The 13,526-nt window shown below is 46.7% G+C and overlaps 1 protein-coding gene across 2 annotated transcripts in view; it reads right to left on the bottom strand.

Moving 5' to 3' along the window:
- The window catches only part of ITGA9 (integrin subunit alpha 9), a 286,264-nt gene that overhangs the window by 134,693 nt on the left and 138,045 nt on the right, over window positions 1–13,526 (bottom strand). For both annotated transcript variants that reach the window (XM_016123918.2, XM_036219043.1), the window contains one exon: window positions 709–858. In XM_016123918.2, coding sequence (XP_015979404.2) covers window positions 709–858 — 150 coding nt within the window. The remainder of the gene's footprint in view (window positions 1–708; window positions 859–13,526) is intronic.

Genomic DNA, 13,526 nt, shown 5'->3' with positions numbered 1-13,526 from the left:
GATCTGTGGCGGCCTTGGGTGTTAAAGAAAGATTTAAAACAGACTTGGAAATCACAGATTCCTTGCCTATTTCCTGCCTAGTAGTCAGCACTGCACATCTCACAGGTGGCTCAGGGCAGGCCGGCCAGGGCTGCTGCGCAGAATTAGCTCAGAGGCTCACTCCGGCCTCGTGTGGCCTCGTACAGCCTGCACCCAGCCCCACTCTAAAGCTCCCCATCATGACACACCGTGGAATCCGACGAGCACTGGGCAGGGTGAGTGGCCCGCCCGCACTCACAGCGCCCTGGCTTCCAGAGACACTTGGGCACTTTTAATCCAACTACCAATTCTAGTGGGACGACGTTCGTGTGTCTCCACTCCGCTCACTCCCCCACCAATAAAACATTGACTGCACGCCTACTACGTGCTGGTTGAAGCTCTGGAAACAGTCTAGGAATAGGACATAAGTACAAGGGCGAAGCGGTTAGTTCATGACCTCAGAGGGATGATAATTTCCTAATTGCTTAAGAACAGCCTCAATGTGTTTAAATCATGTGCTTGTTAGAAGCAACACCCAAAAGCATACATTTCGTCATTTTCCAGATCGGGAGAGGGAGGCCCAGAGAAGGGGTGTGCCTTGGCCTCAGTCCCCCCGATGGCCAGGGCCGTGACTCCTGCCACATATCACAGCCCCCTTCGGACCCGGTTGTGAGCTTTTAAAGTTCTGACCTGATTCTTCTGGGCAATCTTCTGTCCCTTTTTCCAGCGGAGCACTGGCGTCAGAGCCGGCAGTTCCCTGTCCTCCTCTCCCGTCACGTGCTCGCCCAGGCTGTAGGCGGCTTCAAACACGATGGGGCTGATGACGTCCTGCACCCTCCGCTGGAACGACAAACAAACAGGCGCATGAAGGGCTCGCGCCGGGGGCTGCGGCGCGTTTTCCCAGTTTACAAAGACCTTCCGCAGGCATTGCCTCATATGAGCCTCACGGCCACCCCTGTGAGGCAGAATTTTATTATTTTCACATTTTTGATGAGGTAACTGAGGCCGAAAACAATTACTGTCTTGTCAGAGGTCACTCTGTGAGTGAGCGGGGGGTGGGGGGGGGGGCTTCTTCGCTCTCTCTACCTTGCATGGTGCTAAATCGTGTTCTCTTTAGCATATGGAAGACATTACCTTACTCATCTTCCAAATATTCTTATGAGCCAGTTGGCGGGCAGGAGAGCATCTGCGCTCACCCTGCAGCGCTAACCCTTTGCGTTCGTGCTGTTTTGATGATCAAAGCTTTTCTGCGTTGAGATAAATATGGATCTGGTGTTAGAGACGGGAGACCTGAAGACACCAAGGGGCCTGGCATCCTCTCAGAGCCAGTCATCCATAAATCTGGGATAAAAGTCCGACTTCTGGCCTTCCGTGGTTTCCTTTGGACCTGAAGACCCACGAGGACAATAGGTCGACAGCCATAGCAGGAAAGCAGAGAAAGCGAAGCGAAGAGAACAAGTATAGCGTGAACACCTCTGAGAAGCCAGGACCTGTGCTGGGTGTTCTAGAGAGACGAGCGACATTCCCGCGCCCTGGGAGCTAGGGCTTATTATTATCCTCTACTGCACAATAAAAGGAAAATAAAGGCGCAAGGATAAGCTCCCCAGGACACAGGCTGATAGAGATTCTGAATCCCAACGGTTCGATCTTGAAGTCCCCGGCCTTTCTGCACAAGGTGTCACTGTGTCCCAGGGACGTGAGCCCTCCAGGCTCACAAGTGAGTCTGAGGAGGAGTCAAGGGTGGGTCGTCCCACATTCTGTAGGCACAGGCTCTGTGGGAGATGGGCTCCCAAGCGGAACAGGGTGAGTCTGAGAAGTGGCACCAATGATCCAGGTCCTCACTGCTGTGCATCTGTCACAGGAGAGACAGGACAGATCCAGCAGGAAAGCAAGAGTGGTCCAGTCAGGGAGTGAGAGAAGCTGGGTGGGCAGACAAGGGCCAACGACAGGGCCATGAGCAGAGCTAAGGATTCCATAGTATTCTGTGTGTGAAGTTTGGTGGAGCCTGGAGCAGATTAGTGCTGTGTTTAAAACAACAGAAAGTTCTAAAGTTCCCAAGAGGCGCGCAGTGAAGACTTTGCTCCCACCGCTCCCTGACACCAGCGCCCCTCTCCGGAGGCAGACGTGCCTGTCAGTTCGGGGGTATTCACCTCGTCTAAGCATATGTGGGCAACTGATAGCTCACCACAGAACGCACTTTGCTTTCTTTGCTTAGCATGCGTCCTAGAGACAGTTCCACGTGGAAACACAGAGCTCCACCTCCTCCCTTTTGGTGGCACACAGCAAGTTATTATGGGAGTCTTTACTGACCTACATGTGGCCTCGAAGCTGCATGGACAAGAAAGTGGGTGGCAGCCCATAACCAACTGTAGTAGCATCTTCCCAGGTGGGTTATTTGAACCTCGAGGTTCCCAGCAGGGAGGGAAATGAAAGGGTCGTGATCAAATAAGCTGGGGGAGAGGACAAGGGGGAAACCAGGTTAAACAAAGTTAAAGAGGGTTTTAATTCTGTTTTGTTTGTTGCTTCTGTTTTTATCTCAATTGCCTCCGAGAAAGAGTAGGGTGGCCCCCAGTTTTCTGGGTCATGGAGCCCTGTGTCTCCTCGGGGCTCCTCAGGGCTGCGGAGTAGAATGGCGGGTGTTAAGGGGACGCACGTGGGACCCTGGAGGGCAGAGCCGAAACCTCCGGCAGCGGCTCAGGAAAGGAGATGCAGCCCGAGCCAGGGCGGCAGGGGTGGCCGCGCCTGCGGCCGCTGAGCTGTGGGGTGTGGAGGACAGGGGGAAGGGGCACAGGTGACGCCGAGGTGCTCAGCGGATCATGCACATCGGTGTTCGGAAAAGCATCCAGCAGGCAATAGCTATAATCACTCAGCATAAACAAAACACGGGACCTCACCGGCAGTCGGAGAGGGGAGCCTTTGGATACACGGCTTCCGGAAAATCCTCTTGGACTTCAGATTTTAGGGGAGATGGAGCAAAGCACATACCTGGGATCCAGACCCCCTCTGCCTGCCGACGTGGCTAAGCAGAATTTAAAGACGGTCAGGGGTGTGGGGAATAAAGAGCACAGTTGTCATGTTTTTACAAAGAAATGCTTCGGTGTTTCTTCAAGGTAGACTATTTTAAGGGTCTGCATTTAAATCATTCATGTTGAAATAAGTCAGTTGTGATGTTGTTGTTTATTCTTGGGGGAGAAGCTGAATATGGGGGAGGGAGCGGCAGAAGAAACTTAACGTTTCTTGGCTAACAGTCGTATTCCAGAGACTGGGCCAAGACGTCAGCGTTATCCCGCTTAATCCACATAATACCTGAGCAGACAGATTATTGCTCCCATTTTATAGATGAGGTAACGGAGGCTCAGGAGCCCGGATACGTTGTGCTCCATCCCAGAGTTAGTAAGTGGTGGAAACAGACTCATTCTTAGATTCTGAAGCACGACCGCTTTCCTTGAAGTCCACAGAATACCATTTAAAAATGATCCCACCCGCTTTAGGTTCTGACATCACCCTGAAAAATCACCTGTGTACTGAAATGGACACAGAAGGCAGTTCGGCGGAGGTGGGGGGAACGTTTCTCACGCGAGTACCAATGTCACTAAATGGCAACTAAGAAACAGAGGCTTGGAGAGAGGGCGGTCCCTAAACGCGCGACCACTGGAGCCATCACCCCACAACCGGACCTGGCACCTCTTCCTTGCCTCCTTGGGCGGGCGAGGTACGCATTCTGGCGTCCAGCGGTGCAGATGCTGTGCTCGGGCGCTGACTGCGGGAACCTGTTTTAACTAAGAAGCTTGAAAACGGCTTCCTATTACATATCCCAGTAGCTCTGGGCAGAAGGGATCCAAACCACACTGCGCAGTGGGTGGAGGCTGAGGAGGGGAGGGGACGGCAATTAGCAACAAGCCAACACCCCAGAGGACGGCCCCTCCTTCCCGCACTGTGCTTGTTTTTCTCCCAGAGCTACAAAGGAAAAGTAGCAGCCACATTTAGTGGTTTCCTTTCCATCTTTTTGGAAGTGCAGCTTCCCCTCAGCTCAGCACTGCAATTAAGCCGAGGGACTCCTGAGGGTAGAGGAGGCGGCTTTGGGTTCTGGCACAGATTGTAATTGCTAAAATTTTACTGCTTGAAAAAAAATAAAAAAACATCACCATTACAAACTGAAGCTTCTAAAGTTGAACAAACACTCATGCCGACAAACCGAAAGGCAAGAAGAGACCTTTCCTGATGAAAATCTAGAGAGAGTCCTGTTTTGAAAACTGAAGGCACCTTCACAGAGAACACCACCACCCGGACTGGTGGCAGGCTTTGCAGTGGCGGAGGTTTTATGGGGAACTTAACATATGCTCAAACTGAAATTTATTGGGTGCTTACTTTATGCCAGGCAACGTGCTGGGCCCCAGGGAGACAGAGATGAAAGACTTTCGGGGGAAACAGGCAAGCAGTGACAATCTAGTACATGCGTTAGGACAGAGGTGGCTTTGGGGACACAAATGAGGGACACCTGATTCGGACTGTGGGTGGGCAGCCTTCCCAGAGGAGGTGCTCTGGGCTCAGTCATAAGACAAGAGGATATTAGGGAGCAAGCAGGAGGCATGGTGGGTCTGGCAGGGTAGAGGGGGCGTGGGTGTCCAGTGGATTGCTTGGGCTTGCCAACGGTGGGAAAGCTGAGCTTGTGGGCAGAAGTGAGGGGAGAGGAGGCCGAAGCAGAGAGCAGATCTCAGCGGGGCTTCCAGGTTGGTTTGACTTCATCAGAAAAGTCACGAAGAGCTAACTGGGAGTCAGGTGATGCTAGAGGCTGTGTTGCAAAAAATCTCTCTAGTTTCTTGGATTGAGGAGGGTGAGACCGGAAGCAGGAAAACCAGGAAGGAAGTTGGAGGAGGCTGTGCTCTAGAAAGATCCCTCTAGCTGTCCCGTGGAAGTGGATTGATGGGGGCAGGCCTGGGGACAAGTAGGCTAGGGAGGAGGCTATCATTGTGGTTCAGAGGGCAGATCCTGAGGGCCTGAGCCAGGACACAGCGGAGGGGATGGAGAACAGCGGAGAGGTACGAGGGAGATTTAGGAAGAAGAGGTGATGGGACCCGGTAACGGCACGCGGGGAGGACAGAAAGCATTACGGAAGATGCCCCGGTGTGCAGCCGGGCGAGTGAGCGGACGCGCTGCTGCCACTCAGCATCGTGGGTACCGAGAGAAGAAATGGGTACGCGGTGACGTTAGGCATGGACGCGGTGAGCGTTGTTACCGCACAGAGACCCCTCTTCCCCCGCCACCGCCTGTCTCCAAACGCTAACGCCACAAGGAATTTCCTCGAATATACTGATTCGGGCCCAAACTCCATGCTTCCTTTTTCCTTCCACGAAAGTATTTTCCTGGAGAGTATAAGTACCTTCAAATCGCAAGACACCGTCTACTTGGTCAGAGGGAGAGCTGCATTGCTATTTGGGGGAAATGCCCAGGGTGATTCAATTCCAGCTCTCACTCTGTGATGCTAAGTACGGAAGACCTGAGCGCCAGGCACCCTTGGGCCAGCCACGTGAATTAGAAACTTACCTCCCAGCTGCTTTCCTCCAAGAGCTGAAGGGTTTTCACAGTCCTTAGCTAACGAGCAGCTACCAACCGAAAACTAAATGAAAACGGAAAGTGCTGACCTCACTTTAAATTGGCAAATAACACAGAAGGTCGGCAAATAAGCCACCAGCATTAAGCCAGATAATTGGTTTGGGGAACACCCTCTGTTTTTTAATGAAGCGTCAGTATTTTTTCTTTTCCCAAAAATGTGATTTTTTTTTTTGTGGCCTTTCCATCCTGTATCCTTTTTCCCAATTTCTCTGCCCTCCACACTCAACCCCACTTCTGCCTATGATGACCTTGCAGGCACTCCTCGAAATGAGAAATCTTCAAAAGTGAAATGCCTTTTCCTGTATCTCTGTGATTAGAATGATTAGAATGACGGTTAAAATGTCATAGGCGAATTTAAATTCTCATAAGCTTGAAGATTTGTTAAAAGCGAACTTGAGGGATTTGTATTTCAAGTAATAATAGAATAGTACTAAGTCTACTCTTCCACTGAGAATGACTAGAAAAGTTGGACCACACACACACATATGCACACGCACACACCTGTTTGAAAGTATCAGGGAACTATTAAGGCAGCCAGTACTTTAGAGTTTAGGGTCCCAAAGAGAAGGAGAGAACACTGAGGTGACCCTAAAATGTAAGCGGCACTTTGCTCCCGAGCTGTTTGCAGGTTTGCGAGCAGTGTGGAATGAGAGGTGAAGAAACTGAACAGGAAATGGTGGCTAACGGGCCACGTCCTCGGGTTTCTGACCTGAGTTTCTGGCAGTCTTCGGAGTGGAGGAAGACTTAAAGCTCAGGGCTAAGTCAGCCAGGACTTGAGAGCCACGATGCCCGAGGGAAGGCAAGCACATGGAGGGGAGTGTGATATTCTGTTCCATGAACTCTCAAGGCATTCGCTGATTCCACAGCGGCACAGGGCTGTGAGACTGCAAAACGGAGCCAAAGGCGGCGGCTAAGGTGCTGAGAAGACAAGACGTAGGTAACTGTCAACTGGACACAGCAGGAGAGCAGACCAGTGATCCAGAAGGTGGGTCAGGAGAAGGTACCCAGATAGAAGCATGGCGAAGAAAAAGCATAGAAAATAAAGGAATACACACAAGAGATACACAGGCCACGGTGAAAGAAATAACATATTTATGATGATGTAATAATGTTTACATAAAACACTTAGCAAAATGACCAGAATACTGTAGGTGAGCAGTAAATGGTGGCTATTATTATTATTATTATTTTTCCATAATTTTTCAATAGCAACTTTGATACGCAAAACTGTAAAAACTGCCCTACGGCCAAAATGAATCCTTAATGTGAACTGCGCACGTCACAGGAAACTATGTCTCATTTTACAAGAGAGACACTGAGGCAGTGTGGTTTCGAGTCCTATAACTAAAAATACGAATATATTTAAATTAAAAACAAACAAGAAAATTCTAGACAGAACGTTTTAAAAACTGTATGAAAAGCACAACTTACTACAATAGTCTCACAAGACGGGATTTGCACTAGGAAGAGACTAAGCTTTGAGAATGAGTTCAGCCACAAACATTGACTGGAGAGTCAGCGCTCTGAAAAACGGCTGAATTCAAAACACTTCACAAGCCCTGTCATGTGAGCGGGAAATCAGTGGTGAGCACATCAGTGTATCCTGTCTCTGAAAGTTGTGCGATGAAATTAGAGATTTTAATTATGACGACATATTATGTTACACGTAATACCTTATTATGGAAATGGTTATCGTTATTAGTCTGAAATGTGTGACCCTTGGGCAAGCACCAGCGCTCAGAAAGAGCAAGAAAGCTTCAAGGACTCTTCAACGAACATATCTACATAAAATTATCTAGGAAAATCACATAGTCCCTTTGATGCTTTTTCCTATTAGATGATAAAACAACATGTAGCTGGATATATGAAAAATGGATGGCTTTTGTGTGAAGTTTGTGGGTGACTATGCCACATCCTTGTATGTTTTCTTTTTTGCAAAGAGACATGTTAATTACATCAGAGATAATTACATGCATCATTTGACAGCTAAATGACACCAGCTGGAAATGGCCCAACAGGGAGATTATCCAGCCTATATGTCCTCCAGGGGAAACTGAATTTTAGCTTCCAATCTGGTCTCTACCTATTGGTTGAAAAGTGAGAGAATGAGGCAGGGACCCACTTGGCTTGGCCGGCATTTGAAAACCCTGCTGTACAAATCTCCTCTCCCTTCATCTTGACCTCCTAAAGTAACCTTTTGGGGAAGGGAACACAACCGAGCCAAGGGCATCTGCTCAGGTGTGACTGCTGACCCCACGTCTGGAATGCTCTTCTCGCTGCGAAATCTGATCTCCCCTCAGGGCTCAGCCCAAGGCTGCCGCTTCTATGAGACTTTCCTTGAGGATGCCAGCCCTCCAGCCACGACTCCCCAAACCCCAGTGTCCTCAGGACACAATTTGGCACTTAATTATTTTCTGTCTTTTATTGCACTCTTTCCTCGATTCCAAAGACCTCTCTAGTCCCATTTAAAGTTTCTGAAGCTGGGATACATCTTAGCAGCGAAGAATACATTTATTGTGAGAAAGTTCCTCTTCCTTCACCTCTGCCTGAAATGCTGTAATTACATCGTTAGCAACATGGAACGCGAGGGAATGTGGGGTGAGCTAGCTCACTGGTGGTAAGTGGCTGTGGGGACCAGTTCTCAGCCCTGCCTTGAGGTCCCTGTGTCTCCTGGACAATACTGATCATGCTCTTGTCTGAAAGAGGAAAGTGTAGCAGCAGTGGCCAGACACAGCACTCAGGTGAGTGCTGGGGATGACAGGTGTGGAAGGGGGAGTGGACAGACACAGTGTTGGCCTTCAGCCAGCACTTGGTTGCTGTGTACCCGTGTCAGGCACCAGGGTAGGCAGACGGAAGCAGAGAGGAGGCAGGCAGGCAGTGAGCAGAAAGCCAAGAGGCAGAGGAGGAGATCAAGAACTGTGGAAACCTGATGAGAGGGAACTGCTTCTGACCCAGAGTCACGTGCGAGTGGAGCGTCAAGCCCTTGGAGAGGAGGTGACCCTGGTAGAAAAACTAAAAGTTCCATAGGCTGTTGGGGGGACTGAAATGAGGACCATTATCTCAATTGGCGGAGATAAAACGACAGCCTGATAGACAACTGCTTATCTGAGGAATGGGAGCAACGAAGTGGAAAGCGAGGACTTTGATATCAGACAGTCCTAGGTCCGAGGAAGTCTCAGCTCCTTCTCTTACAAACCTTGTGACATTGGCCACTTAATCTCTAGGAACATGTTTTCTCAGATGTAAAATGGGTTGACAGAATCGACCCCTTGCATGACTGTTGTGATAATTAAAGATGACGGATGTCAAGCACCTTGGAGAGCTCCACGTACTCAGCAAAAATTAGCTGCTCCATCATCATCATCATCGTCGTCGTCATCATCATCACGGTCAGTGTCCTGCCCAGATGCCCTTCACCAGTTAGTGCATTCGTCATCTAGCTGCTATAGGCATTGACTACTAACGGCTCACATTGACACCCTTCTCAGGAGGACTGTCCTTAGTTGATGGGAGCCGTCTCCTCTATGATGCCTGCCAGTGATGCCCTGTGATAGGCAGAAATCTAAGATGACCTTCGATGGCCTTGTGTAACCCCCTCCCTGAGTGTGAGAAGAACTGTAAACACGATGGACATCACTCCTGTGATTATGTTACATTATATGGTGATGGTGAAGGGGTTTTGCAGATATAAATATGGTCCCTAATCAGTTGAATTTGAGTTAATTTAAAAAGGGGATTATCTTAGGCCTACTGAAGCAAAAACCCTTTAAGGGAGGGCTTAGGTTTTCTCTAAGCTAAGCCACCAGATGCAGGGGAGACATCCTCTTGCTGACCTTGAAGAAGTAAGCTACCGCAGGCTCTGCAGCTCCAACGACATGAATTCTACCACCAACCACAGGAGCCTCAAAGAAGACCCTAAGCCTCAGATGAGACCTGACTGACACTTGGATTACAGCTTTAAGGCTCTGAGCAGGGGACCCAACTAGGCTGTGTCCAGACTCCTGAGTCACAGAAACTGTGAGATGATAAATGCATGTTAAGCTGCTCAATTTGCAAATTTTGATGTAGCATAGAAAACTAACACATGCCCACTCCCCTGGCTGGCTGGTGCAGTGGTAGAGCAGCCCATCCCGCTGGCCTCTGGGTCGACGAGCTCTGTGGTGTGAGTCATCACCCAGCACTCCCTTCTGGGATCAGCTGAGGCTAGGCTTTTCCTGAGACCACATCCTGACTCAGCTTTTTCCCAGCCCCATTCTGTTTCCCTCACTTCTGAGAGCACTCCCTCAATAGAGCTCTGGCAGAAAAATGCCCATCTCTGATTCTGCTTCTGGGGAACCAGATGCAAGAAACCATGTAATAAATTTCATACTAGATTTGTTGGTTGCAATACCCATGAAGAGGTGAGAAAAGCTAGATAAAATGTGAGCGATGACCCAGAGCTCATGCACGACTACAGTACAAGCAGATCCACGTCAATATTGAGAAGTGCGGAGATTCCATGCAGACCATCATTTTGACCATTATTCTCCATTACTTTCAACTCAGAGTTTGACTTTGCCCTTCTTTTATTTATTCTCAAGAAGAACAGAGATGGCACTCCCTGAGTAAGTCTTAGGGCTCAAGGGTAGATTAAAGGTACAGATTGGCCCCAGGCCTCCTTAAGGAAAACCTTTTATTTTATTTTTATTTTATTATTTTTCAGAGCTGTTCACGAAGCACCTTTGTCTCTATTTTACAAAGTGCTAAATAAAGAAAGAAAAGGCCTGGGACTTGAACTATCAAAAAATGAATAATGAGTGTCGGCCCCGAAGGGTTGATGATCTATTACCACATATCATATAAACTACAGATGTTTTTGTTTGTTTCACTACTTTCGACCCAAATTATTCAGAAGTTCTGAACCTAGAAGAGAATTCAGAGGGGTCTGTGAACTTAATGGAAAAAAAAGGTACATCTTTATTTTTATTAACCTCTAACCGAAATTTAGCATTTATTTCCTTTCATTGTAAGTGTAGGCAGCCAACCACAGAACTATTAGAAAGACCTGCAACTGTCATCGGTAGAAATCTGAGATGTTTTCACATATTACAGTTGTAAAGTCCCTGAAATATGATTTGTGTTCCTCGGTATTTAAAAATTTTAGACCTCGTTATTTAATGCATTAATAATAATAAAAAAAAACAGGTATATTACCATGTCATAAATATGGGTTTTCTTTTTAATGTTTTGATAGTTGAATTTCAATATAATTGGTTTCCTTATAATTCTATATATTTTATCATATGCACTCAGAAACATTCTGAGGAGTCCATAGTCTTCTCCCAATCACCAAAAGGGCCCAGGTACAAAAACAGTCAAGAATTTTTGTCTCAACGGTAAACAATACAATGAGAGGGATCATCCCATGCATTTCTGAAATGCTTCAAGATATGCTTCAAAAACTGCAAAAAGGATCGTTATGTTGTTTTAGTCTTCATAGGTTGTATGAACTCCTGGTCTCAGCAGTTAAAAATATATCGCCCATTACATTTTATGACAGGTTCAATGCCTGGGCTCCAAATCACTCCGGGACCCCTGGAGTTTTAAGAATTTGGTCCTGGATAGGTATTTCGAGCCAGGGTAGAGTAAGGTTGCTTCGATGCTGAGAGTTATATGAAAGCATCTGTTTCCCTGTGTGAGTCCATAGGAGGGGAAGAGTAGAGAGACTGGGCTCTCTGGGCCACATGTAGCGTTCACTGCTTTTACAGAAAGAGTCCTGACCTTCCCAGGGCAGCTCTGCTGCTTCACGGGCCCTGAGAGGCTACCTAGAAAGCTGAGAAGCTTGCCCTGGACCTCAGTGGTGTGTGAAAATCCTGAACCATGACTGGAATAAAGGAAAGAGTCAAAAGACCGACCCTATAACATTTCCAAGTAACTCAAACCACAGTGGGTCTATCTGCTCAGCTTGGGGCTAACCGAACCAGCACAATGGCTTTGAATGATATGCAGCTTAGCAAGGAAAGAACACAGCTCCTCTCAAACTTGTAATAAAGCAAGGTCATTAAAATTCCAGTGACTTTTATCAAAACTCGTTCGCTCTTTGGTCTCGTCCATTCTCTGTGTCACTTTGTTTCCACTGCTTTTGACAAAATCTCCAACGGCTGCTGTGTCATTAGATTCAATAGCACACTCTCTCCTTCTTCACCTTCCCTGACGCCCACAGGCATTCCTCATAGCTGACTCTCTTCTTGAAGCCCATCCTTCCAATTCCCCCAGGGGGTGGCTCACTCCTCCTGTCCCTACTGTTCCTTGTCCTTCTGAGATAATATCTAAAGCAACACATGTCATTTATGGTTAACATATTCCTCCTCCGCCACCACCATCGGGCTAGACTCCACTCTTTAGGAGCAGAGGCCAATCTTCAGCACACTTCATGGGACAGAAGAGGCACTCAGTAACATTTAATGAGATGTATGGGGCCTGAAATGGACATTCATCCAAAAGTAAGATATTAATGAATATGAGATCCCAATTCTTAAGAAAGGTGGCTTTATCCAATAGACCAGTTCTATACCTACAGTCATACATATAACATCCCACTAAACATTTACCCAAAGCATTATTGCTTTGACCCAATATTATTTCCTATCGGTGTTGATATCTCACACTTCTTCACTGCTTTTCTTTCCAAATATCCCCTCCTTCTTAACTGTAGTTATTTCAAACATCTTTAAGCTCAAAAGAAACTATGTCATACCTATCCACAAAAACCTTATTAAACCACTCAATAGATACAATTTTTACAGCTCTTAGCTAGAGTGTTTGGGTTTACTGGGTACTATGGGATCCTAATCCAATAGAAGGAGACAGACACCGAGTTCTTCTTTGTGGGAAGGAGTTGGAACATTGGCGGATGGGTGCTTTGAGTGAAATCTAATTTCATTTTGGTCCCTTCAGCATTAGGCACCTGTCACAGCTGAATTTAACTAACATTGATCAATCATCAATGCTCAGGACTCGGCCAAGTGCTCTCATAGGTTATTGGGTATAATCTCACCTAGGTATTATCTTCCCTCAAGTGGTGACACTCAGGCTTAGACAAATTAAGTCTGTATATGTATCACCTCAGAGTTTACCGATATGATCTCAAGAGACTATTAAAGTTATAAGGAATCACAGCAGAATACTCTGAACTTCATCACATCTCCGGAATCTTCGCAAGTTGATAATACAAAGAACAGAAATCATGTATCACATCTCCCTCTCATTTTTCCCTCTTCTATTTGGATAAGCCTAATTTCCTTTCCCACCTGGCCATCAGATGGAAACGAGGTACAAAATAAGATGATCTATCCGTTTTACTTAAACAATTCAGAGAATGAAAAAGAACTTCATCTTCCTTTGGGGTAAATATAATATTAAAGAGCCCTGCCCTATAAATGTGACCTGAAGAATAAAGAAAACAATACCATTTAAAATAGCATAAAATAAAATACTTAGGAATAAATTTAACCAATGAGGTGAAAGGTCTATAAGATACTGATGAAAGAAATTGAAGACAACATACATAAAAATATGTCCTGTGCTCATGGGCTGGAAGAAGATTATTAAAATGTCCATTCTAGCCAAAGACATCTATAGCTTCAGTGCAATCGCTATCAAAATTCCAGTGACAATTATTTTTTTACAGAAATGGAAAAAACAATCCTAAAATTTGTATGAAACCACAAAAGACCCTGGATAGCCAAAGCAATCTTGAGAAAGAACAAAGCTGGAGATATTACACTTCCTGATTTCAAACTATTCTTACAAAGCTATCATAATCAAAACAGTCTGTTACCGGCATGAAAATAAAGACAGAGACCAATGAAACAGAGTTGAGAGCCCAAAAACAAACTCATATATACACAGCTAAC

The sequence above is a fragment of the Rousettus aegyptiacus genome, unplaced genomic scaffold (genome assembly GCF_014176215.1).
Source record: "Rousettus aegyptiacus isolate mRouAeg1 unplaced genomic scaffold, mRouAeg1.p scaffold_m13_p_4, whole genome shotgun sequence".
Classification (NCBI taxonomy): Eukaryota; Metazoa; Chordata; class Mammalia; order Chiroptera; family Pteropodidae; genus Rousettus; species Rousettus aegyptiacus.
Note: the sequence above shows the minus strand (reverse complement) of the source record. Positions and strands in the feature narration are given on the sequence as shown.